General features: G+C 47.3%; 1 protein-coding gene across 9 annotated transcripts in view; it reads left to right on the top strand.

Annotated features, from left to right (window-relative positions):
• Positions 1-26,438, top strand: part of ZBTB16 (zinc finger and BTB domain containing 16) — a 198,875-nt gene that overhangs the window by 79,590 nt on the left and 92,847 nt on the right. For all 9 annotated transcript variants that reach the window (XM_075909813.2, XM_075909809.2, XM_075909815.2 and 6 more), the window contains exon 3: positions 13,087-13,184. In XM_075909813.2, coding sequence (XP_075765928.2) covers positions 13,087-13,184 — 98 coding nt within the window. The remainder of the gene's footprint in view (positions 1-13,086; positions 13,185-26,438) is intronic.

Here is a 26,438-nt window from a genome sequence, read left to right as displayed (position 1 = left end):
AGAATGGGGATTTGTTTATGGCAGAATTAAGCTGCTTGCTCTTTGGGATTTTTACATATTAGGACTGTACACTTATCCCATCTTCCCTCTTAGAGGGGCAGAGTGAGAAATTATTGGAAGGATAAAGGTTTATCTATTATGTGACTGGGAAATAACAGAATGAAGGCTGAGCAATATAAAAATGATTCCCGTAGGAAAAAATTTAAAAAAATCGGTAAGGCCATAATGCAAACAGATTGTATGAAATAACCAATGCAAAAATGCATGCGGCCGTTCACCACGTCTCTTGTGTCGCTTGCATAAGTTTACAGTGCGACTTGGGTGCTTGCTGAATCCAAAGAGCTTTTGGATTTCTCTTCCCCAGCTCCCGCAGTAGTCAGATTGTGACCAGTACTGACTCTGTGGACTAGCTTGTGTATTAGGCAGGAGCCTAGATACAGTGAATTCGCTGCCACGTAGCTGGAACAAAGCCCATCATGAAGAAAGGCTTTGCCTTTGGTAGTTTATTTCCCCTCTCCATGCGCTGTTCCTGTGTACACGTGGATAAAGTACATATTGATAAATGCCTGCACATGCCCATTGTACGCAACTGAACATAAAAATCTCCTGAGCGGTGCAGAATTGCTTGCCACCAATCCTGTCCTTTTCACACAAAGCACCCTGTTGGGAAAACTCATAATTTTTACACCACACACTCTTGACTAGCCATTGCTGGAATTACTGTCTCTTTGAAGTGCTTTTTGCAGGGCATTTACAGGCCTTTTTAATTACTTACAGCTTGTAAGGGGCCTACTTCCATTCCAGCTTTTGTTTGTTTGTTCTTTCCAACGCCTGTTTGGAAAGGAATATTGCTGCATTTTTGTAAGTATAGGGGAACGCATTGGCAAACCCGTCTTTGTGGTTCTTTCTTAGGGAAGGGCTCTTCCTTCAGCAGTTTAGCTTTGGGTGAGCTATAGCTGCTCCTCAAGGTACTGTACACTTCCTGGCTCTTAGGCGTTCCAACAAAGACAGTCGCGTAATCAAAGCTTTGTGTTTCCTCTCCATAAACAAGGTCGTGTGTTAATTTTTTTCATTTCCTTACTTTGAAGAAGACTGGAATTTGAAAAAAGTTTATTTAGAAAGCCAAAACATGCTTGAATAATATCTGATGGCCTGAAAGTTTTAGCTCCAAGCTGGTTTGTATTTAAATGTGCATTTTTAATACATCATAATTCAAGAGAATATCTTTTCTTACCTCCCCTCCCCCAAACTCTTTGAAATGTTCTCCTATGAAGACAGGTGCCTTATGATGGTGAGACTTTTTCCAACAGATTCACTTTATTTACTTGGCCTGTTCCACATTCCCTCCCCGCCACCCCCAGATGGTACATGCCATTTAGAACAGTGTTTCTTAAACTTTTTAAGACCAAGGAATACCAAACAATTTTTTTATGCAAAATACCAAGGCTGTGTCTACATTGGCAAGATTTTGTGCAAAAGCGAATGCTTTTGCGCAAAATCTTGCCACCTGTCTACACTGGTCGCGAGTACTTGTGCAAGAACACTGACGTTCTAATGTATAAAATCAGTGCTTCTTGCACAAATACTCTGATGCTCCCGCTCAGGGATAAGCCCTCTTGTGCAAGAATACTTGCGCAAGAGGCCAGTGTAGACAGGCAATGTTAATTTCTTGCGCAAGAAAGCCCGATGGCTAAAACGGCCATTGGAGCTTTCTTGTGCAAGAGAGTGTCTACACTGGCACGGATGCTTTTGCACAAACACATACCTTGCGCAAAGGCACATGCCAGTGTAGACGCTCTCTTGCGCAAATACTTTAATGCAAAAACTCTTGCGTTAAAAGTATTTGCACAAAATCATGCCAGTGTAGATGTAGCCCAAGGATTTTTTGCTGAAGGGGAAAAAGAAAGGTTGCCTCAAACACTGATTTAGAATGACTGAGGTTCCATAGATGTCCTAATGATGGTCTGTAAGCAGTTGCCATGGTGAGAAGTTGCCCTACAAGTATTGGAGGACAGAATTGGTCAACTTCCCCAACTCTCAGTGCTAAAAGAGAAATTTCATTTTCCTCGCCTTGCTTTTCTTTGCAGGCCTCCATGCCTTAGAGGGTATGACCAATCCAAGCCAACATGGGACCCTTCCCACTGGCAGAGGGAAAGCTACCTGACAGTCTCTGTAAATGAATTGCATTGGCTGAAGAAGTACATTAGTGGATGGCCTCCTCATCTGCAGCAGGGTGTCCTGCTGTGGAGAGCTAGAGACCTAGTCTGTAGCACTGACACACTCTGAAATGCATTAGACGGCTTTGGAAGGTACGGAACTGATAAAATGGTTACCCCTTGACACAGAAAAAACGATTGTCCCCAGCAGGCCATGCACAGAGGGCGGGGAACATTAGAAGGCTAGAAAGGCCATGATGTTCTCTTGTCTTAGAGGTTCTCAGAAATGCGGTTCCTCTGGGACTTGGATGAACTCTGAGGGCTATAATATTTCAAGGACTAATAATTGAATCCAGTGGAGAGGCCGGAAAATAAACGTTTACAAAGAACTGGAAGAGAGAAGCTTCTTTAACCTTCCAGAGAAACATTACCCTCAGGACTCTCCAACAGGACACCAGTGAAGGCACAGCATGCTCAGCCAATGAAAAGACAGGTTAGAACAATGATGTCACCAGGACAAACTCTCATTGGCTGGCTGAACTTTGAGCACATGGTATTATCTTCCTGCTACTTCTCAAAGCCCCGTTCAACCAAATTAACCCTTCTGTGGGCATTACGTCCATGTGACAACAATCGAGGTTTAGATCTTTAGCTGCCCCTTCCTGATGATCAAGGGGGAGTGAAATGGAAGCTTTAATCCTGGAGTAGAGGGCATAAGGTGTTAGGGAAAAATCCGTATCCATTTCCCTCCATTCTTCTCTCCTTTGAAGCAAACCTCATTTCTAAGAGGAAATTCAATTGTCTACCGCCATTTGCCGTTTTTTAGATATATTCCAAGGCTGAGACTACTCACTGTAGCATAATGTCCTGCAGGTTTAAAAAAAAAAAAAAAAGCTGGATTTTCAGACATTATAGTGCCCTTAATCTTGGCTTTTAGCAGGAATTTATTATAAGGCCTTTGCTTATTCTGCCATTGCAGCAACAAATTGTATACTTTGAGATGTGCACATTTAATGTTGCACAGGAAAGTAACTTTGCATGCTGTATGTATTGACTAGTGGTTCGATATAAAAAAGCATAGCATGATTGTATGGAAAGAAAGACCTTTCTAGATTGCTGTTCCTTTTAATCCCAGAATATCCTTTTGTTTACTTTAATTTACTTATAGGGACATCTCGGGACAAACAGAATAGTTGGAATTTAATTTAAGCATCAAGCTGCCATAATAAAACTCAGTCTCTCTTTTTATATTTGAATTTGGACAATATCAGTGAGGAGAGATCTATTTTAATGTTCTTAATATTTCCCTCTCCCATTTTTAAAGGTACAACTTCAGTAAGAGTGCAAGAACATGTATTGATCTCCTCTCTCAGATCTTAACAGCCTGAGCGGCTGTAATACCTTGCTTACATCTGCCAGGTTTTTGTGCAGTTTTGCAACATCTCCTTAATCCAGTGAGCATAAATAGAACATTTCAATCATATTTTGCTACCAGGAACCTAGAAGATAAAGTGCTTTTAAGACCTTGTTGAAAGAGACTGTATAAGATTGCGCGCGATAAGATCGTTCAATAAGTAGACACCAAATGAAAAAACTTTTGTGCTCAGGTGAAATTTCTCGATAAAGATATTTCAAATAAATTACTTAGTGAGAACTCGAGCATTTTGAAACAATGAGCAGGTTACATAACGGCCGGAAATATCAAAGCTGAAGTTTGATTGCCATGTAGATTTCTGTGTGAGCTGCTGCACTAGTAAGATTAATGTGTTCTTTTGTCGTTTCTGACACCCTATTCACCACTCTTTTTCTGGCGGGGGTGGGGCCGGGGGAGAGGGAAGTCTTATCTGCAAACACTTTACTGGGATTGTGGTTAGCTTCGAATTACTATTGTCTGGCTTTACAGTTACAAGAACCAGAACGAATTTTACAAGGACCAGAACGAATTGCTCTGCTCCAAAGCCTGACTAACATCCAGCCCAACGTACAAGCCAAGTGTATCTACTCAGAAACTGGGATGGGGGGAGGTCAAAAAATGATTGAGAGAAACATGATGGTTAGATTCTGGCCTAGACCCCCAAACCAGTCCAGTCAGCTTGGTCCACTCAGGTAAAGACAGCCCTCAGCTCTTTCATTCCCCAATGATTGTACCGTGGGTGAGGACATGCAGGGTCTTGGAGGATCAGGTTGTTTGCGAAGGGATACTTCTATAGGATGATGAAGGGCAGCCCAATCGGAGATGGAAGACAGCAGCGGTTTTCACCGCATGCGTGGCATAATTGATTGTGAAGATTTAAAGAAGACTGCTGCCAAGGGAAACCATGGGTGGGCTTTAAAATAGGTGTCAAGCGGTAACCCTGGTTGAAAGCAGGGATGCAAAATCCCATTTAATAAGATAACCAGCCAAACATTGGGTTAACCTAATGTTGAACCGGTTAAATGACTAAGCAGGATTCTGGGTGGGGGCCTGGCTGAAGCAACCCCCAGCTGCTGGCCCCATGCAGGGCTGCTGGCTTCTGGCCCCATGCATGGGCCCAAGAGGGCTGAAACAGCCTTTTGCCTGTGGCAGTGCATGGTTAGGGGGCTGCTCCCAGGCACCAGTTAACCATTAACCGGTAAGAATCACCCAGTAAAGGTGATGCTTACTGGAGAACCGGTTACCCATTCCCATCCCTAGTTGAAAGCCAGCTTAGATAACATCCTGACTCAGTTAAGAGGGGCCTTTGCACAACACACATGGTCAAGAGTTAATTACTATGCCTCGTGACAAAGACCTCCCCTTCAGCCGTACCGTGTCCACTAGTACCGTGCCCAGGCATCGGTACTGACTCTAAAAGGAGCCCTCTACTCCTCTACACGTCTAGAAACACCTTATCATAGAATCATGGAACCATAGAGCTGGAAGAGACCTCAGAAGGTCATCAAGTCCAGCCCCCTGCTCAAGGCAGGACCAATCTCAACTAAATCAACCCAGCCAGGGCTTTGTCAAGCCACGACTTAAACACCTCTAGGGATGGAGACTCCACTACTTCGCTAGGGAACCCATTCCAAACTTTGATGTTTACTGAGAGATCTTGACTTGGCCCATACCTGCAAGTTGGAGGTTTAACAGAGCTCTAGCACAAGGCAACGTGGCTGCAAGTGTCTGGTTTTCTGGCAATCCCATGATCCCTCACATTCAAGTATTTTTCTTTTGGTATTGTCCAAACTGTCTTAAAAACTTTGGGAACACAGCGTTCTAATCCCGGTGCAGAGCTACCCCTCAGACAAATCATTTATCACTGAAAGGAGGGTACTGTTCAGTGTACTAAATATGTTCTCCTGGCATGCCTTGCTCACCACATCCGTACCGTGCATGACCACAGATGAATAAAACCGTGCAATGGTTCTGTGGCAGTGAAAGGGTTAAGAAAGTTTTCTTTTTCTTTCTAATGCTTTAAGTTGTCTAATTACGACTTGTGCTTTTATTCTTTAAAATCTGAAATTTCTTCCCCCTTTTATGGCTCTATTTACTTTATGGAGAACATCAAGTGCTATATTAAACAAGTAAACGGTGCTGTAAACGCCTTTGATAATGCTTATTAATGACTAATCATGGAGCTCTATGGCTCGCAAGTGTAAATATCTGAGAAAACCAGAGGATCGTTAATATCTGGTCAAATAGCTCCATGTCATAAGCAATTGTACAAAAAAAGGGGGGGAGAAAAAGCTGTTGGTGCGTCACACGTCTTTTACTGAGCAGGAAAGGTGTGTGGCTGGTTTGTGGCTCCAGATGCTAATGACGTGTGTTCACTGCTGTTCTCTCTCTTGCTCACTGTACTTCCATAGACACATGCACTATCCCATCTCGCACGTTGTCCCAACCAACCTTGCTCCCCGTGGACCTGGCTTACATGTTGGTATCTCTGATCCAGTTAATGCTTCTGTTGTGTCCAGGCACCCTGTGTTCAGCTCCATCCTATCTTGACGTTCCAGTCTAGGGGTCAGAGAGAGAGAGAGTTTTTGTTGACCAAAAAAACCGTTGTTGTTTTTTTGTTTGTTTATTTGTTTTAAGCGAAGTGGGTTGTTTGGAACATTGAGGGAAAAATTTCCCCTTTCTTCCGCAGTTAAGGTGCTCTTGTTTGTGTTGGCAACTAGTGTGTCTTTTTAGGGCAGTGCTACTCAACCTTGGAGGGCCCAGGGGCCACAATGATACTCACAGCACATGCCGAGGGCTGTGACCTAAGTGTGGTTTCATGTGCATGCAAATATATATGCAAATTGATTCTTTCACACTGACGGACATGAATACAAAGTTTAAGGCAAGACTATACAACACACAGGCCCCATTTAAGTCAGTCCTGCTGATATTAATAAAATGCAATATTTACCCGATTTCCACTTATAGGACAGCACTTTTAATGAGCTATGACAGACCAGGAATTTAACTACTAAAACACATATCAACAGAAGACCATTATATTGACTGCTTTTTTCTATTTGGCTCCCACCCACGGGCTGCATGTTGAGCCCTGCGTAAACCACAAATGGGCCGCAGGTGGCCTATGGGCTGTGTGTAGAGTAGCCCTGACTCTAAGGTATACTGTAACCTCTAGCTCTCGCATGGTGCTTTTTCGCTGTAGATCTCAAAGCAGCACATGTGAGGTCAGTACCAGCAACCCTACTCAGCTGGGAGCTGAACGCAGGTTTCTATAACCCAGTCCAGAGCTGTGTCGGGAAAGGCGGCAGTAAGCCCTAGAGGTGTTTAAGTCTCGGCTTGACGAAGCCCTGGCTGGGTTGATTTAGTTGGAATTGGTCCTGCCTAGAGCAGGGGGCTGGACTTGATGACCTTCTGAGGTCTCTTCCAGTTCTACGGTTCTATGATTAAGCCTGCCGGGACCCCATTGTGTGGCACTGAAGTCACTGAGTATAAGTGAACAGCATTAAGGACCATGGGGCACCCCTTAATTCAGTCTGATTGATTCAAATGGATGTTTGACCAATGGAGTGCTACTCGGCAGAGTGACAACTTGCGATGCATGCAAGAGTGTGCATTTGTGTGTGCAGGGTTTGTGTCCTCCTTGGGAGAGATCTAAATTGAACATGATATCTTTGTTTCAAGCTCATGGCAGTCTGAGCCTAGGCTGTCTTTAGGCGTTCCCCTGAAAGTAGCATTTGCACTGTGCATGCCTACGTGCTTACTTACCGCTAGCTGTGCATGGGGAGCTTGATAGAATCTCATACAGCTGGGGGCCTGAGACATGGCAGGATGGAATAGTTCTTTGGGTGGAGGAGGTTTTGGTGAGTGGGGGAGGGTCCGAGGGCGGGGGGCAGTTTGCAACAATGGTTGGTTTGCCGTGAAGACTTGCCATACTTTCAGTATTCGTCGTTTGTCCCCCTCTATATATGGGCTGTAAGGAAGGCTAAGATTCATGGATCTTCCTTCCCCAGCACCCAACGTTAGTAGAATTGCCTGGTAGTAACCCCATGTGGTAACTGTACAGCAATGATCAGCTCATAATGATGTTGAATGGTCCTAGGTTAGATGGCTAATTTTTAAAGACACACTAATTTTTTTTTCCCCATGTTTAATTGTTCCTCCTACCACTAGAGAGTAGAGTAGAGTTAAGGTCTGGGAAAGCAAAACAATTAACAAAAATGGAAAATGTGGTTGAATCTCCATGTCCCTGTAAATGTTTTTACTTGTCAATTAGTGATACGTCCTCATCTTAACGTGACGTTTGTCTGGCAATTTTTGTTTAAGCTAATAAGTTGCATACATAAACACTACTAGGGTTGCCAAATGGTTGAAACAAAAATACCGAACCCCCTTCACCTCGCCCCCACCCCCAGGAAAAAAAAACACTGAGGAAAAAATTCTGTTGAAGGGGGGAGAAAAGGGAGGGGGAGATCAAAGTTGTTGAGGACAAAAAAGGACTCCAAAGACTTAAGCTACAAAAAAATTAAAATAAAACCGCATTAAAACAGCATGTCCCCTTTAAGAGTGAGTGCAGGGATAGGAACAGGGTAGTAGTTGAGCACTAAAACCCAGGGGAAGCATTGCTTGCCCTAGGTCTTTTGGTTGGCAGCCATTTTGTGCCGGCAGCCTTGGGGAACCAGGTAAGCATGGGGCCAGAGGGCCGGGAGGTGGTTCAGGGGCAGGAGGGGGGCGCACGCTGAGTGTTTGTAGGGTTACCAGGTGCCTGGTATTTTTGCCTCCTGGCCAGGGACAAATACAGAAAATACCGGATGTCTCAGGTATCCGGTATTCTCTGAATTTTTTTTACCAGACAGGAGGCAAAAATACCAGACTGTCCGGGTAAATACCGGACACCTAGCAACCCTAAACACTACACAAAAAGGGGGGGGAGGTTGTGTTATTTTGACTGGTGTGAAGATGCGTTGTCTCAGCCTTAAACCTGATGTTATCAGGGGCCACCATCAGTCTTCCCTCTAATCTTTTCTGCATAGGTGTGGATTTTTTTCATTCATGTGAGGACTAATTTTTAGGTGCACTGAGGCATGTGTGAATGTGCACCACCAGTAGAAGCAAAAATGTAGTTGTGAGCACTCCCCTAACCATCTGAGCAGCCTCAGATTTTCTCCTGAGGCCACATAACTGGCAGCTTGCAGCAGGGCTACTCGACATGTGGCCCATGGGCCACATGCAGCCCACGGCCCGTTTGTTTGCGGCCTGTGGTGCAGTTTGGGTTGACGCGGGGCTCAACACACGGCCTGCGGATGGGATCCTTTGAATGTGGCCTCCACTGGGAACACACCCTACAATGGTGGGGTGTCTCCCGGCAGAGTGAGCATTGAAAGATGCAAGCGGACAGGCTGGCTGGAACAGACAGGTACAGAGTGTCGGCGTTTCTAGCCCCCAGGGAGGAAGTGCCAGGAGTGCTGGGGCATTGTGGGAAAGAAGCTATTTGCACATATCTGCAACCACACTTAAGTTGCAGCCCTCGGCACGAGCTGAGAGTATCATTGTGGCCCCCAGGGCTTCCAAGGTTGAGTAGCCCTGGCTTACAGGGTAGACTGGCCACCATCTTCCTTTTCAGCTCTGTAGAAACAATGGCTATTTTGAAAGATGGCCACTTACCAGGTATCGGTAACCGATGCCCTGGAACAGCCCGTGGCCTGCCATAGGTGGCAGGCTTCCCCAGAGCAGTTGGGAGCTGGCAGCAACTCCAGCCTCAGAGCTGGGAGTCTCCTGTTGCCGACGGCAGCAGGCCACTGGTGGCAGCCCCAGCCTCGGGCCTAGGATCCTGCTTGGTCAGTTAACTGGTTAACCATTTGGTTAACCTCATAGCTGACTTTTTAACTGGCATTTTACATCCCTACATAAAAAAGTGGTGATAAATAATTAATCTGATCAAAAGGTTGAGCAGGTTGTTTGACTGGATCATCTTCTGAAACCATGAGCAAAGGGCTTCTGGTTACAGAATCTTACTTTGAAAGCTGCGGGTGCTTTTGTTACCGACTCTTTTAAGGATCCGAGTACAGGGATGCATCACTCTTAGAAAAATGCAGCAAACTTGGTTTGGCAGCTTTTAGTGCTTGTGTCAACTACAAAGCTTGCGTGTCCCCTAACAACACATTTTTCCAACCCCTGACACGGTGAAATTATCCAAGTGAAGATTGTTCATTTAAGATGTTTTCTGTTTAATGTTTGAGTTGAGTTGGCTCCACAATAGATGATTGCGAGTTAGCTTTGGATCTCTTCCTTGCAGCGTCAATGTGTGTGGATTTTGGAGGTGGTGAGTGAACAAAAGAAAACTGATTGAAAGAATTCTTTGGCTATGGCAGTGTGAGATTAGCGGAAAGGAGGGTCCTGTTTGTTAGGATATTATATCCTCTTATCAGGGTCATGACTGTCCATAGACTTCTGAGCTTAGCATAGTCACATGCCCTTGCTACCATAGAGCATGTGGTTTTGACATAACCCTTGGGATTGAAGTATAACCTGATTTTATGGCATAGGCCATGCTGCCGTCCTGCTCTGCACATCATTATTTAATCTGATAGGGTACGTCTAAACTACATGCCACCGTCGATGGAGGCATGGAGATTAGTTTATTCGAAAAGGGAAATGAAGCCGTGATTAAAATAATCGCAGCTTCATTTAAATTTAAATGGCTGCTGCGTTCTGCCGATCAGCTGTTTGTCAGCAGATTGGGGCAGTCTGGACACGCCGCAGTCGACAAGGAAGCCTTTGTCGACCGGCGCAGGTATACCTGGTTTCACGAGGCATACTTCCGCCAATCGACAAAGTCTTCCTTGTTGACCACGGCGCGTCCAGACTGCCCCGATCTGCCGACAAACAGCTGATTGGCAGAGTGGGGCAGCCATTTAAATTTAAATGAAGCCGCGATTATTTTAATCGCGGCTTCATTTCCCTATGCCGATCTGTCTAATCTACATGCCTCTGTCGATGGAGGCATGTAGTCTAGACACACCCATAGAGTGCACAGGGACGTACTGAGCACTCGTCAACAGGGTGGCTTCTTGATGAATATTGAACATCCTACCAGCTTGGGTTTGGGTTTTGAGCTAGGCCGTGCTTTCTTTGCGACCTTGGTGTTGGACCCGCTTCCCCAGACTCTGCAAGCTTGGTTCAATTTAGTACGGGCTTTAATTCCCCCACTAGTCCTTAGTTTTCCCTCTGGAATGCCCACCTTTGCGGAGGCTGCCCCAGGAGCGAATGAGAGCCCTGTGCAGAGCCCCCCGTCACTAACCCAGCTGACTACATTTTAAGCAAAATTCAAATGGTAAAACACTAAATAGAAACTCTGCAATGAGCATCTGCTGCTTCAGTTCTGGGAGAGCAGACCTAGCTCTGCCCTTGGTCTGGGTGGGAACTTGCAAGAGACTCCGCACCCTCCCTTTGCTCCCACTGAGATCATGGGAGTTGAGGATGCTCCTCTCAGGACCAGTCCTAGTAAAACTCTCCCATTGCAATCTTGCAGGACTTTCTCCCAAGAGCTGGACAGATGGGACAAAGCATGAGTGAGAGAGTTTTATCCTTTGCCATGCTCCTTTTTCCCTTTGGTCCTTAGCCAGGAGATTTGTGGCGTGCCCCGCTTGCGCAGCGTTCAGCCAGAAGAGTTGAGACGTGGCTGTGTGTTTATCAGCACTCCCCACATCCAGCTCTTCTCAGCACATCCCTGGCCACCTCGCTCTTGCCCTCTGGCACTGCTTGTGAAACTGCGGCAGCAAGCCGTGTTAGCTTGCTTTCCAGAGCTGCCATGATTCTAATCTGCGTCCGAGCCGTGGCTGCTTTGGTGAGTGCTTGGCTATGGCTACCCTTGCTCCCGTGCGGGCGAGATGCACGGAGACACAGCACAGATGTGTGTACTGCGACGCTTTCCCCTCAGTCCAAAGGATCGAGTGGATGTCCTTCACGAAGTATGGGTAGGGATGGGTGGCGCTGTAGCTCTGAGCTTTAGAAGGGGATGAGTTAGATTTGCCAGGTGTCCACTTTTTGACTAGCTCTGGTCAGCACCGCCATCCGGCCCATTAGAAGCCCAATTGTTGTAGGTCCGGCTGGCTTCCTACCTGGCTCTGCATGGCTCCTGAGAAACAGGAACATGACCCTTGGCTCCTAAGCGTGAAGAGCGGCCACGGGGGCCTCATGCCCTGCCCCGAGGGCTGGCTCCACAGCTCCCGTTGGCCAGGAATCATGGTCAATGGGAGCTGTGGGGCGGTGCTGGTGAGGGGCGGGTCAGTGTGCATGCTGAAGAGTCACCCCTGTGCCGGGACATGTTGCTGCCTCTGGGGAGCCACCCCCCCCACACACACACACATTGCGAGGTAAATGCTGCCAGCGCCTGAACACCGCCCCCCCCCCAATACTCAGCCATACTCAGACTTCTGCTGGAGCTGGCATCCCACACCCCCTCCTGCATTCCAGTCCCTTTCCCCAGGCCCTGAGTCCCCTCCTGTAGCCTAAATCCCTCCACTCACCCCAGAGGCCATGCTCCTAGATGGAACTTTCACCCCCTCCCACATCCCGACCCCCTCTCTCCTCTCAGAGGCCCCTAACTTTTCATCCCTGGTCCCTCCCCAGAGCACTCATACCCCCATCCAGAGTCCTCACCCCCTCTTGAACCCTGCCCCAGCCTCATTAAAATGAGCAAGTGAGTGAGGGTGGGAAGAGTGAGCAGCAGACGGACGGACGGGGTGGGGACAGGGCCTTAGGGAATGGGTGGGAGCAGGGTGGTATCTCAGGGTGGGCTGTGAAGGGAAGGGGCAAGGGCATTTGGTTTTGTGTGACTAGAAATTTGGCAGCCTTAGTAAACGTTTTGATCCTTTTATTACCAAACAAACTTGAAGTTCCTCTAGAAATTTGCACACGAATAATCTTTCTCATTAAGCTTTAATTTATTCATGGTGTCACTGGCGTTGATTTGTAGAGTTTCTGTGTTTGGATAAAGACCGGTAGGATAGGTGCCATGTAACCAAACCAGTTAGGGGAAAGAGGAAGAGCAAAACTCCATAGCATTCTTCTTCCTCAAATGCCATCCTAACCAGAACTTGAAACTTTCTGAACTTACGCAAATTGAGCTTTGGGAAGAAGACTCAAGCAGACCTTCCACATACTCCTCAGATGAAGCAACCCTCCTTTTGCTCAAAGGACACCCAAGAAATTATTTCCATTTTAGCACCCTCTCTAGCAGAGTAGGCCATGATGTTTGAATATTCAGCTGAGCCTCCTTATTGCTGCTGGCCAGTAGAAGTCCCATTTTTCCATCTGTCCCTGTGGCTGTCTGGCTTTGTAGGGAGCGAGTGTGTCTGATTTGTGTTCCTGCTGAGCTAATGAAAAAATTCACGGCTAATGTGTAGATTTCATGAAATATTCAAAAGGTCTCAGTGTTAACATTTTAAATAAACTTTCCCTCTTCCCCCTCCCCCAAACAAGCAAGAGGGCTAATCCGTCTCTGTTTTTCTCTAGGAAGCTGCACAGTGGTATGAAGACTTATGGATGTGAGTTGTGTGGGAAACGATTCTTGGATAGCTTGCGGCTCCGAATGCACTTACTGGCTCACTCAGGTAGGTTTAGAAACGTTGATGCTCCAGGAGGCGAATGCTGCCTCTGTCATTTTCACCCAAATCTATTGAAACTCCCTGACAAATTTTAAGCGTGTGCATGTCTGTAGTGGGAGAGTTATTTTAACCATGGTAGAGTGGTACATTATGAATCTCTTCCCTTTTTCATTCCAGAGACAGTTAATTTAATTTTCAGAGCTTTTGGTTTCAGTTCTTTAACTGGGGAGATATTTGCAGTACCTCAGGAGCCTGGGATAGCAAACTTGGACAACTGCATGGCAGAGCACTATTTGATTGCCTCCGTCAACTTCTGTCATGATACTGGAGTGGTTTCCCCCTTCTCTGTGTGTGAGAGAATACTGTATTTGCCACGTACAGGCACCCGCTGCAGTTTCATTAGTAAAACTGTTGCAGAATTAGACACACTGTCTAATGAATCTTACTATTGGGTTCGAATTATGCAGGCCCTTTAATTAAATAGATATAGAAAGGTTGGAATGCTAAACTTGTGAGAAGACATTGTGTTTGGCAAGTTAATTGAGTCTGAAATTTGTATTGGTCCAGCAGCCCTGTATGCAACTAGATTTTGTATTTAAAAAAAAAAAGTGCAGGCAACCCTTGAATCTGTTTCCTCAAAGGCAATGTGTGCATACAGATCCACTCCATATCTCATTCATTCAAGGGAAAATCACTTGAAGTTTGTTCACACAGGGCCGGCTTTACTATGAGGTGAACTAAGGCGGCTGCCTCAGGTGCCAGACTAGGATGTGGGGGCGGGGGAGGGCGTCCCTAAGACCCAGAGTGTAGAAAATTGTCTGCTGCTGGTGCATTTGTATTCTCTCCGCACTAGATGTACAGAGATGGGGGAGTGCTGTGCTGGAGGAAGGAGGGCACGAGAGATACAACAGGCAGGCAGGAGAAAAGGGATCACGGGAACTTCATTTGAGCTCCCCGCCTCAGGTACCCGAATGTTGTGGGCCGGCCCTGTGTCCACACGCACAAATCAGTCTGGCTAGGGCCAGCAAACGCTCGGGACCAAGGCCCTGCAGTGCTGCTAGGGAGGTGGGTCAAAGCCCAAGTCCCCCTGTGTCGCCTGTCATTTTGCAGGTCAAGTTGCAATCCTGAGTCAAAGGTTTCTGTAGTGCAATAGGGACCCGTTCTGGCTCTGAGACCTGGCCCCAGCCATTGGAAAGCCAACTTCACAAATGCTTGGAAACCCCGAGACCACTGTGCTGTGTAGACGTAACCTGCAGCGCTCCCAAAAACCCAGCACACTTCAGCAGCGAGGCTGAGCCAAGGTCAGGTGACTCACGCTTACAGGGCTTGCGCCAGGGCGCTAAAAGCAGCAGTGTAGATGTTCTGCACTGCTATTTTTAGCTCTGTGGGGCAAGCCTGGGTCAGCTGATCTGGCCTCAGAGGCTCTCTGCTGGGACGGGGCAGGGGAGTTGGACTCATAGGGTCCACGTGAATTTACAAGGCTTAATTTACTTTCTGCCTTATGGTCTGTAGGAATAAACATGAGGGGAGGGGGCGAGGGAGTCAGAAGGCAGTAAGTTCTAATCCTTCCTCTGCTGTTCCTTCCCGATGTGGACTTAGTCAAGTCACTGGACCTCCTGCTCGTTTTATTTCTGTGCCTGTGCAAACTAGTCCTTGACCAGGCTCCTTGTGCTTGGTGCTGTACACACACAGTACAAATGGTCCATTTCCCCACCCCTAAAGTGACCCCCCCCTTGCTTCTGTAAAGCGCTGGATAAATGCCACGTGTTAGTCCCAGCCAATGCTGTGGTAGTGAAAGATCACACGTGTGAGACCCCAAAAGCAGGAACATTCTCTAACTCAAGTTCATGCCTCTCGCGGAAATGTTTCTGCCGTCCTTGCTCTTCAAGCACGGTGGTGCTGCTTCTGCCATCCTGTTAAGGTTCAAGTGGGAACCACGGGCGCACAGATATCTCCTAGTAGGTGACCCGTGCAGAGCTGAGCATGGATCACCGAGTCTCCTCTGACGTACTCCAGCAACACGTGGACTCTGGAGATCCTGACGAGGCTAGAATAAACACAACCAGACTTGGAGGGTGGCCTGGCACATGGGGTGTAAGGCAGCAAGCTCTCGCCTGTGATTCCAGCAGCATGAACCTGACACAAGAGGCAGCCATTACTTAAGGGGGGGAGGCCTGTGGCTGGAATATGGGAAGCAGGCCATGAGTGAAGTATGCCAGCAGGTCTGGTCACTTAGGGCAGGGGTGGGGAGCCTCAGACCCAGGGGCTGCAACTTACCTTTATCTGCCCCCCAAGGCTCGGAGCTCCTCTCCCCCCCACAGTTGGGAGCCCCAAGTGGGCCAGAGTCAGGCCAGCCCAACCCCCCAGTTCCCCCTCTCCCACCCAGACCCCGCATCTCAAGCCCTCTTCCCAGAAGCCTGCTCTCCCACACTGAACCCCTCATTTTTGGGTCCCATCCCAGAGCTTGGGGGGGCCTTACAAAATCTACTAGCCCCCCCCCCCCAGCTCTGGTGTGTGAGGGGAATGTGGGGAGTGTCCTTCTGGTTCCAAGTTGGGGGCCGTGTCGTTAAGGTGTCTCTTTTGCTTCTCACTTTTGTGCGGCCCCTGACTGATTTTTCTGTGGATCAGCGGCCTTCCCAACCCCAAAAACGTCCCCCACCCCTCACTTAGGGGGTTGGGCAGAGCTAAGAGTTGTTGTGCCTGACTTTCCCCATTCTTCTGTGTTGATGGAGTGCGGGCAGCTGGACTCCACAAGAGAACTTACTACACACAGGGCTGGCTTTTCCTGGTGAGTAAATGAGGGATGATCTGGTGGCCTTTTATCCAAGCCATGCAAGTTTGGGACTGGTGCAGTTTCTAAATGAGCAATTCTCCTGACCTAATAGAAGGTGAATCCCCCTCAGGATGCAGCTCCTACTCCGCGTCCCAGCTTTGAGAGACCGGCCGTGAACGAGCTGACCTTTCTGCTGTCCTGCAGTGAGGTTCAGCGTAGTGCCTTCCCCCCTGAAACGGGCATAAATTGGGGGTGGTGTGCTCTTGGGAGATGGGTGACAGACTGGAGCCAGGAATCGTCATGTGACTGGTATGTAGCTCTCTTCCTAGATCTCTGGCACTCCTGCCCCTTTCTTTATGGACCTCTCTTCAGCACTCCCTGTCAGGGGCATGGATGGGACTGGAATCATAGAATCATAGAATAATAGGACTGGAAGGGACCTCAAGAGGTCATCGAGTCCAGCCCCCCGCCCTCAAGGCAGGACCACAGAATACCGGTGCTCCACAGAATTCCACTGCCCAGTAACCTGGCACACACAACGAGGACTATGGCGGTAAGACCTAGAACGCTCGTTAGGCGAAGCGCTGTACAGGCCGAGCGAAAGGATGCACTCTGCCCCAGCGAGTTCCTTGTTCCTCCTCTGCACCCTCTCTTGTCATCCCAGGTGGACTCTGAAATCCAGATGTGCGATGGTGTGATAGTACTGAGTGTATGAGCTTATCGGGCACATCTGGATCCTTGCACATCCATGAGTTTGGCATTCAAAATGGAAATGCATCCCTTTGCTTGGAGAGCTCTCTCTCCCCCCCCCCCCGCCCCCCCCAGCAATAGCTCTAGTGCTGCTTTTTTCTTCTTTTTCCCGTCCCTAGGCCAGTGTTCCTTCCATACATATCAGAGAAAGTCAGCTGTGACTGGCTTCATAAAGATTGATCTGGTCAGGCTAGAGACTTTATATGAGAATATCCCTGTTTTATTTCTGCTTTTATAAAAGCAGAGGTCTATAAAATCATGAGCGGTGTGGAGAAAGTGAATAAGGAAAAGTTATTTACTTGTTCCCATAATATAAGAACTAGGGGTCACCAAATGAAATTAACAGGCAGCAGGCTTAAAACAAATAAAAGGAAGGTCTTCTTCACAGAGCGCACGGTCAATCTGTGGAACTCCTTGCCTGGGGAGGTTGTGAAGGCTGGGACTATAACAGGGTTTAAAAGAGAACTAGATACATTCATGGAGGTTAAGTCCATCAATGGCTATTAGCCAGGATGGGTAAGGAGTGGTGTCCCTAGACTCTGTTTGTCAGAGGGTAGAGATGGCAGGAGAGAGATGGCTTGATCATTACCTGTTCTGTTCACTCCCTCTGAGACACCTGGCATTGGTCTCTGTCGGCAGAGAGGATACTGGGCTGGATGGACCTTTGATCTGACCCAGTCTGGCCGTTCTTATGTTCTTTTAAGGCAAGGCCCTGCCTGCACTTCACTTGGGATGGTCCTTATTCTCACTTGCCTCCCTTTGTTCTTCTCACAGTAGCACATACTAGTCCCAACAGTGAGTTTTTGCAGGACTGGCTCCACCGATCGTGTGTGATTTGAATGGGGTTGGATTCTGAGCAACGTTACCGTCGGGGTAGATTCCCGAAGCTCCCAGAGTTCATCCAGATTGCACTTACTGCGCCCGGGGCGATGGTGCCGGCTGTCTGGTGATGAATAGACGCTGTCCATGCAGGGTGTGACGGCGGCTCTGGTTAATGCATGGCATTGTGGCAGGCCGCGTGTACTGCACTTAGCATCTCAGCTGTGTTTTCCCTTCCCCCCGCCTCCTTTTTTTGGCTTGCGCTGCCTGTGTTTGTTGTTGTAGTTTTGGCCCCGCGCCAGTCCCTGGCTGGCTGCCAGCCTTGTGGGTACAGTATGTACAGTGAATGTCGAGCCAAGTTTGTCATCATACAAGATTAATTTTTTTTCTAATCTGTCTGGGGTTGGGTGAAATCGGGCAGGCGGGGGAGGCAGAAGGAGCTGTTCTAACGCTCAAAAACAACCGCATTTCATTCCAGCACTGTTGTTTATTAAAACACGAGCGCTTTATAGCTCTCTTTTTCCTTTCTTCTCCCTCCCCCCACTATGAAATGGGCTTGTACTGTAGCCACATGAGGTCATATTTTCAGTGACAGGCATGCTAAAATGAAGCTCCTAAATCTGTTTTCATTGTCAAACTGGACAATTTGTTTAATTAGAAGTTTGCTCTGTAGGGGACCCTTATGACTTAGGCTTTTGGGGGAGCGGAGGGACCCTCAGAGGATGGCAATAGTAAATGTTCGGTTTAATTGAAGTTTTCATTTCCCTTTGAATGTGTTCAACTCATCAGACATTTATGGGGGATACCTGATGACAAAGATCAGTTTAATTAAGGAACAAAAACAAATTAACAAGATTGTTCTGCCCAGGCTTGTTCTGTGACTCCAACGGAGGTCATATTGCACTGTAATGAGAGAGATGGGAGTCAGGAGGAGGTGCAGAGGGGAGGGATGAACACTGAATCTGTGCTTGTTTTATAACATACAGTTCAATGCATGTTGTCTTTCACATAACCTGCTGTCAGTTCTGGTGGTGTGCTGAGATAAATCATTTTTTGGGGGGTGGAGGGGTTCCCGGTCATAAGGAAAGGAGAAATGCTCTAAGGCAGCTGTGGGAGATTGGGAGAAAGAAAGAAAAAAACTTTCTAACTATTTTTAGGTTTCTCTGAGAAGCTGAGAGACTGTAGAGCTGGATCCTTGGCTGGTATAAATAGACATAGCTCGGGACCTTGGTTTTGGTGCTCAGTTCAGTATCTACCAGTTTTATTTATCAAGGATAAGCACAAGAGGGGTGAATCTGCATTGACACTACTCCTTCCAATGTTATCACAAGCCCCACACAATGCTTGGTGGCCTTTCTCAAAGCTCCAGCTGATGAAATTAAGAGTTCTTGACAGTCTCGGATGTATTTATTTTTAAGTTTTCTAGCCCTTCATAGTTGTGGAGAAAAGCTGGAAAATGTGATCTCTAAATATTCCAACACCGGAAGGCAAACAAAATCCAAATGCGCATTTTTTTTTAATCTCATGATTTTTAAGCAAATCACATGATGTGTGAACACTAGGAGTTGGCAGTTCTGAACGTGTTTGACCCACGTTGTCACTTTTACATAAGGAGAAGAAAACATTTGAAATAGACACGAAGGCTGCTATGCCTAATTCCATCTCCCAGCAAAGCATGTCCTAATGATCACTCTGTTCGGTCCACTTCTTCTTATTCTTTCGTCTTTTGATGCAGGCTTGTCTCTGAGGTCTGGCCTATCTATCCCATTTTCCTTCTCTTATTAAGAGACTTGTGGAATGCCTTCCTAAAAAGAACCTTTAAAAAGTGCTGGGATTCTGATACGAGGTGTATGAACTCAGTGCATGACACACTGGGGGGAATGCTACATAGCTAAGTCTAAGTGATCCCTTCTGGGTTTAGAATTTTATGAAAGCTCTCACTGACTTGGTCTATGAAGCCGTTGTTCTTGCTGTATCAAAGCTGTGATGCCTGCTACCAATGACCAAGTATGTCTGCAAGGGATAGTTTGCTACTGTTCTGTTTGTTTGGGGGGTTTTAATGCTTGTTTTTGTCCCTTTCCCTACATCCTTTGCGTATGGCTTTCTTTTAACCCAGAGCTCTTTGGGACTTGGCTTATCTATTCCTATACGAGTGGACAGGCTATAGCAAACTGCTGGTGTGTTTTCCACGCAGGACAAGATCACGGGCTCATTGAGCTAAAGTGCTTAAGTGTATGGGGGCCGTTGTGACATTGTGACCAGCAGAGACAGGGTGATGTGGTCTGGAAAGGTGCCACCCTCCAATCCTATAAATAATTGTTGTCTGTTTAAAAGCAAATAAGGGTGTGTTTTTTCATAGAATAGTGTGTGTGCATGAGTATTGCATGTGTGTCTATCCAGTTAAGATGGCTGACTTGACTACAGGCGGGTCTTATGAAACATTGAAGTTGAAATCTTTTTCCTCCCAGGAAAAAGAAAGAGGGCTGGAGGTGGAAACGGGGGGAGAAGCTCAAGCTATTTGAAACATACAGTTTACATGCTCCATTGGCTTTAATGAGCAGAGTTGGAGTTCTCTGAACCAACAACTGCTAACTGCATAGATATGTTCAATGCATCTCTTTCTAAGTGAGCGTATATAGCCTTGATCCACAAAAAACCTCTGCATGCTCAGGTTGCAGAGAGCAAGTGGCCGGCTTGGAGCTTCATTCATTGTAGCTTTTAATTTTTTCTTCAGACCACACCTACACCTAGTTGATCTGAAGGGAGGGGGATGTTGCCAGGGCAAATTCTAGGTGTTCCAGAACAGCTGTTGGTGCCTTGTAGTTTCTATGTGCTCTTGCCGACAAAATGAAATCCCCTTGCATGGGGTGGAAGTATTTTGTCAGCAAAAGTGCTAACAAACCGCATTCACACAAGCTAACGTTTATTGACAAGACTGTCTCAATACAGCCTTGTTGCTAAAAGCTGCTTACTGTAGACACATCTTGGGGCAGGCCAAAGGTCTGTCTGGACCAGTATATGATGGTGGCTAATGCCAGGTGCCCCAGAGATATACGTATCTCATAGAGATGGAAGGGACCTTGCCCTCACAGCAGGACCAAGTACCATCCGCAACAGATTTCCCCTAAATGGCCCCCACAAGGATTGAACTCACAACCCTTGGTTTAGCAGGCCAGTGCTCAAACCACTGAGCTATCCCTCAGTGAACAGAATGAACAGAACAGTGAATCATCAAGCCCATTTTCTGCAAAAGATCGGCCGTGGCCTTAGTGGGCTCCGAAGAGGAATGTTTCAAAAAGTGTTTACAATAGGGGTTGCTTCAGGACACGCCCATTGTAAAATGTGTGTTGTGCAAGGGAGAAAAAAACCTGTACACGTTCTAATCCACAAATCCTTTATGGAATTCCAAACAAGCAACCACAAGGAACACTGGCCTGCAAAGGTAGGATTCCTTGCGATCATTGTTTTGAAAGCCCGGGTGTCCCTTGGAGTTTTTGTAACCCCTGCTGACAGATTCTCAATCTTAACAGAATGCCCCGAGCGTGGCTGTGTGTGTGCTTGGTTTATTCCATTGTGCTGCTTGGCAGGTTGGTGTCCGCGACGTGGCACAGACGGCAGAGAGTTGCATTTCTGGACAGCTTGTTGCTAAGGACGCTGTTGTGCCAAGGAGACAAAGGTGGCTGGTTGGGAGCTATGTGCCTATGTGACTCCTAAGTGCAGCAGGCGTTGGCCTCTGAGCAGGCCTCGGCAGCTTGTTGATTTCAGTGAAGGAAAGGCTCGTCTGGCCACAGTCTGGTTCTCCTGAACCAAATCCCATTCGTGCCCCACAATGCCACAGCTGGCACTAAAGTTCCATGGCATCTCATCCTTAAGGAGCACAGGGATTCTGCCCGGGGAGAGAGGGTATACATTTTTATTTTGTACATGGTTTAAGGGCAGCCAAAATCTGAGCCTAGCTTCTTAGCCCCTAAGACAAGTTGATTTGGCTATGGGGTGCGGGAGGGTTCAAAGGTCATGAGGATACATGCAGTAGGGTGAGAGACCTCTGGGGGATGGGGAGAAGCACATGACTGGGTGGTGTAGAGCTAGGATGAGATTTTTTGGGATCCTTTCCCAGATTGCTTCTGCTCTGGCACTTGTAGGATTCTGACCCCCGAAGCAAAGAAGCTGCCTCTTCTTCCTGTCGTCTGATATACATCGGCATGACAAGAAGGTGAGGTGATGCAGGCTTTCCAATTTCAGCCCCTTGGTGCGACGAGCAAAGGCGCATCCTGACAGCTGAAATCTGGGGCCTGGCAAGAAGGAGCAGAAAGGCTCCAACAAAAGCAGCAGCAAAATGCATGGAGCTAAGATGCCCCAGGGTTCACTAGTCACCTCCTCCTTTCACCGGCTGTGTTGTGTGCTCACCGAGTGTGTACCCCCTCCCTCGGCTGGCGTGTCCACAACTGCCGTGCATCTGAGAGAGCTGGCTTTATCAGCCGAGATCTAAAGCTGTGGTCCATTCATTTGCTACCTGCCTCTAATAAATGTAAACTTTTCTTCCTCTTCATGTTCAGCGTTTATCTCCTTATTAAGCATTGAGCTACAGAAGACGTTTTCTCATGAAGTATCTGAGAGGAGACAGTTCATCTTGGAACTAAACTGCCTCTCTTGCCGCTGCTTTTTAAAACTACTATTTGCTGAAATCAGTGTGTACATCGGTGCAAAGTTAAAAAGAAAGGGAAGCGCTGAGATTCTTTGGGAATTGTTCACTCTCTCCCCCCACACACTCCTCCTTCCCCCCTCCCTTTCTGAATTTTGGCTGGCATCCCAAATTTATTCCCAGAGTGATGTCATCGGCTTGCCGGCAGGTCTGGATGTTCTGCCAGCATTCCAGAGAGTTTATGATCATTCGCAGATGTGCATCCAAGAACACACTGTACCCAAAGCAGAAATTAATGCAGGCTTGACTGCTGTCCAACCCTCATACACAGGAGAGAGGAAAAAAAGAAAACAAAAACTGTTTAATGCTGTTTATAAATTATACACTGGCTGATGAAAAATACATTTCTTCTCCCCCCAGCCCCTCCCTGCCTTCCTCTTCTGCCTCAAGAGTCTAAGCTGAGACTGGAAGAATATGGTTTGCTTTTTAGCTCCCGTTTTGGCTGGAATCCTAGCCCCTGCTGTTGTTCCAGAGCCAGGGTATTTTTCCCCTTTACCTGATGAAATACATTTATTTTGCAACCATCACTACTCCTCCCGCCTCTTTTTGGATGCTTTTTATTATTCAAGGTGTTCTGCTAAGCATTATGCATAGAGTATAATGCCAGGACCCATTACACCATAATACGCTCTGTAGCAAATAAATCTTATGCACATCTGTCCACATTAATACTGCTAACTATATGTGATCATCGCACTGTGACCCATTTTCTCTCAGGTTTCTCATCATGCATACAAGATGGGAAAGTTCGGAAAGTTCACCATAGGCTGCGGTATTGGAAACCATTCCTGAGCCTCCCCATCCTCCCGAAAAAAAGGACACAAACATACTCAGGAGTCTGCATCTGAGTTTGGGGTGAACCTGGTAATCAAATCCTCCCCCCTCCTCAACCCAAGATGCATCCTTCAAATTCCTTCCCCATCTTGCGTGCAATCCATTTACATGGCTTTTGTGTTTTTTAATACTGCTAATGTTTATCATTTGCCCAACAGGCTTGACAGATTTTGTTTCCTGTAGAGTATCGCTGCTTTAAAGCCCCCTTGTTGCTAAGTAGCAGCCTCCCTGTACTGTAATGGGCTGATTTTGTATTCTGTTCAGCACTGTATCTTATTTTTGTATGCAAGACAAAGTGTTTTGATGGAGGACGATTGCAGAAGTGTCTGGAGGCTGTTTGGAGTTTTATGGGCTGTACAGTACACTGTGTGCTTTTTGAACAGAACACAGGCTGTTGAATTTTGGATTGGATTTGTCATTTTTTCCCCTCGGAGAGGAGGCCGTCAGAACATTACTTGAAGGGGGGAGTGGAAATTGCGTAATAACCTCGCTTTTTTGATAAACAGAATTTTTTTTTTATTCCCAAAAAAGTCCTGCAAATTCATGAGCTGCAATGGGAGGGCTGAGGGAGGAGGAACAGGCAAATGAAGTTGATATGACGTGGTTAGTACTTTGTCAAATGCCTTTCTGTCTCATGTATGCATAGGCTTTGAATTCTGAGCTGTCCCCTTCATGTGGGGCTGATTTCCTTTAGAGAGCTGAAGGGAGAATGTTTTCAGAGGAAGGAAGCCAAAGGGCCCAAAGGATGGAATGCTCCTGAATTTACAAAAGCTCAGCTATTTTTGTTGTTCTTGCTGTCTGACCATCAGTTGAGACATTGAGAGACTGGAGCCATGGTGTAGGTGACACCCAGCCATGCAAAACTCCAAGCCTACAGCTCTAGCATTGCATTTGGCTTTGACCACAAGCCAACCAACGCGCAGGACCCTGGGAGTGGTCAGTCTCTCAGTGCTGACCTTCACCCTGCCTGCAAGTAGGCAGGAGTTTGCTGTGACGAAGGACCTAGGCAGAAAGGCAAATTCGGATGGGGAGGGTTAGCCGCCTGACCTCCATGCTTTTCTCGGTTGTTGCACCCCGGATGATGACAAAGCTCTCGCATCACACCTCCACCGCCTGTCTCCGAAAGCTGAACCCTTCCTGGGATCAGAATGTTTCAAGGAAAAAGCCCAGGCATGCAGCTGGGGCTCTCCCCTCTTCCTCCATCCCAGCTTGACTCACCTGGCCTGCTGGGATGTGATTTGGAATGTCGTGGTGCTTCCTGTGACCTATGCCTTGTGCTGTTTCTCTGCTGGCATGGTTGGTAGTAAACAGGTCACTTCTGAAAAGCTTCACTCCCACATGGCATTAAACCCAAAACCCATCTTCCGGTTTTGGGAAGAACTCCCTTCAGTCGGGTGGAGTTTGCAGCTGAACATCTTGCAAGTTCTTCCCATAATCCCCGTGCACCACGTGTAAAGCTGCAGAACTTGTTGAGGGTCTAATCAAATGCACTGGGTACATGACATTACAGCTATGCTAGAAGATTTACCTGGCATTGCTTGGGTCCTTAACTCAATTTTTTTGTTTGTTTTCTGCACTTCCTCCTGACCTAGGGAAACAGCCAGCAATGTTCCCATACAAATTGGGGTGGGGGTGGGGGTGAGGCTTCAGCCTCCCCCACCCTCCCTGAAAGGCACCCGAGGGGTGGGAGGCTGGGGCAGACTTGGGGATAAGGTGCAACCAACCCCTTTCACCTGCCTGGTGATTGTTTCTTATCTGTATGGTTTTCTGTGAAGCAATTCCATTCCAGGCACACCCCAATTTCCCTGGCACAACCAAACCCTTACCTTGTGTTAAGTTATGTTAAAAGGAAGCTGTGTACCGAATTTGGTGGCCCACGCTCTTACCGTTTAAGAAGAGTTCTTGAGCAGACAGACACACTCAGACAAACTCTACTATGTAATAATACCTTATGCTGCCGTTAACTGGCAAGGTGTAGGGAACCAGTTGGAAAAAGATATTTAGCTAGGTGTCTCCCCAAATGAGCCTTCTCTTCACAACCAGGCTAGCTGGGCTGGGGATGAGGGGTTCTGTTTACTGGCTGCCCCCAAAGAGTTTGTGAGGGGGGGGGGAAGGAGGAGGTGTTGGCAACCCCTCAAAAATCAGGAATTCCTAAAGGAGTGTTTCTTCAGGGAGCCCCAATTTTAGTCCACAACACCCAAAGTCTCATTGGGAGAATGTAAGTGATCCTGCTCTCCTGCTGATGTTAACCTGGTATGAGATCAGGAGTACGTTGATATCTCAGGCTACGCCTAGATGGCATTGCTTTTCCGGGATACCGGAGGCATCCCGGAAAAGCGATGCCACGTCCAAGGAATGAGTCCATTTTTCCGAAAAAAAAATTTCAAAAAAGTGGACGTGCTTTTTCTCCAACTCTGTAACTCACATTCTACGAGAGAGAAGGGATGTATCAAAAGAGCAGGTTTTTCCAAAACTGAGCACCTTGTAGACGTGTCAAATTTCGGAAAAGCCTCTTTTGACAGTGAAGCGGAAAAAGATACTCAAGTCTAGATGTAGCCTCAGAAGCATGGAAGGGGATAGAGGCCAGTAACAAAATATTCTCTGGGTTTATGTACATATTTTTAATCCTGTTCTGGAAGCTGAGAGTGGAGAACCCGTAAAGACCCTCTGGAGAGGCACACTGCTTAGTGTGAGCGTTCATCCTGTATGCAACTAGAAAACGGAGCTGGGGGGACTGGCTGTATAACTATAGCGAGAGAGCCCACTGGGTTTGCAGAGCTGTGCCTGGCGGTCTGAGAACTGACGTATCTTGTAAAATCAATCGATGGATGGGAATTGGGGAGGCGCAAAGAGCTTGCTCTGGCGAAGGAGCGTTCACTTCACGTGAGGGAGGTTGCTGGGCATTTGGAAAAGGGCGTGGGTCCATGCCAACGTGTTGTGACATGGACTGTGGGATCATAGAACCATAGAGCTGGAAGAGACCTCAGAAAGTCATCAAGTCCAGCCCCCTGCTCTAGGCAGGACCAATCCCAGTTAAATCAACCCAGCCAGGGCTATGTCAAGTCGAGCCTTAAACACCTCTAGGGATGGAGACTCCACTACTTCCCTAGGTAACCCATCCTAGTGCTTCACCACTCTCCTAGGGAAATAGTTTTTCCTAATATCCAACCTAGACCTCCCCCACTGCAACTTGAGACCATTGCTCCTTGTTCTGCCATCCCTCACTACTGAGAACAGCCTCTCTCCATCCTCTTTGGAACCTCCCTTCAGGAAGTTGAAGGCTGCTCTCAAATTCCCTCTCGCTCTTTGCTTCTGCAGACTAAACAGACCCAAGTCCCTCAGCCTCTCCTTATAGGTCATATGCTCTAGCCCCCTCATCATT

Source organism: Pelodiscus sinensis, chromosome 25 (genome assembly GCF_052426305.1).
Source record: "Pelodiscus sinensis isolate ZL-2025 chromosome 25, ASM5242630v1, whole genome shotgun sequence".
NCBI classification, from domain to species: domain Eukaryota; kingdom Metazoa; phylum Chordata; order Testudines; family Trionychidae; genus Pelodiscus; species Pelodiscus sinensis.
The sequence above is the reverse complement of the archived record's forward strand: the minus strand, read 5'-3'. Positions and strand labels throughout refer to the sequence as shown.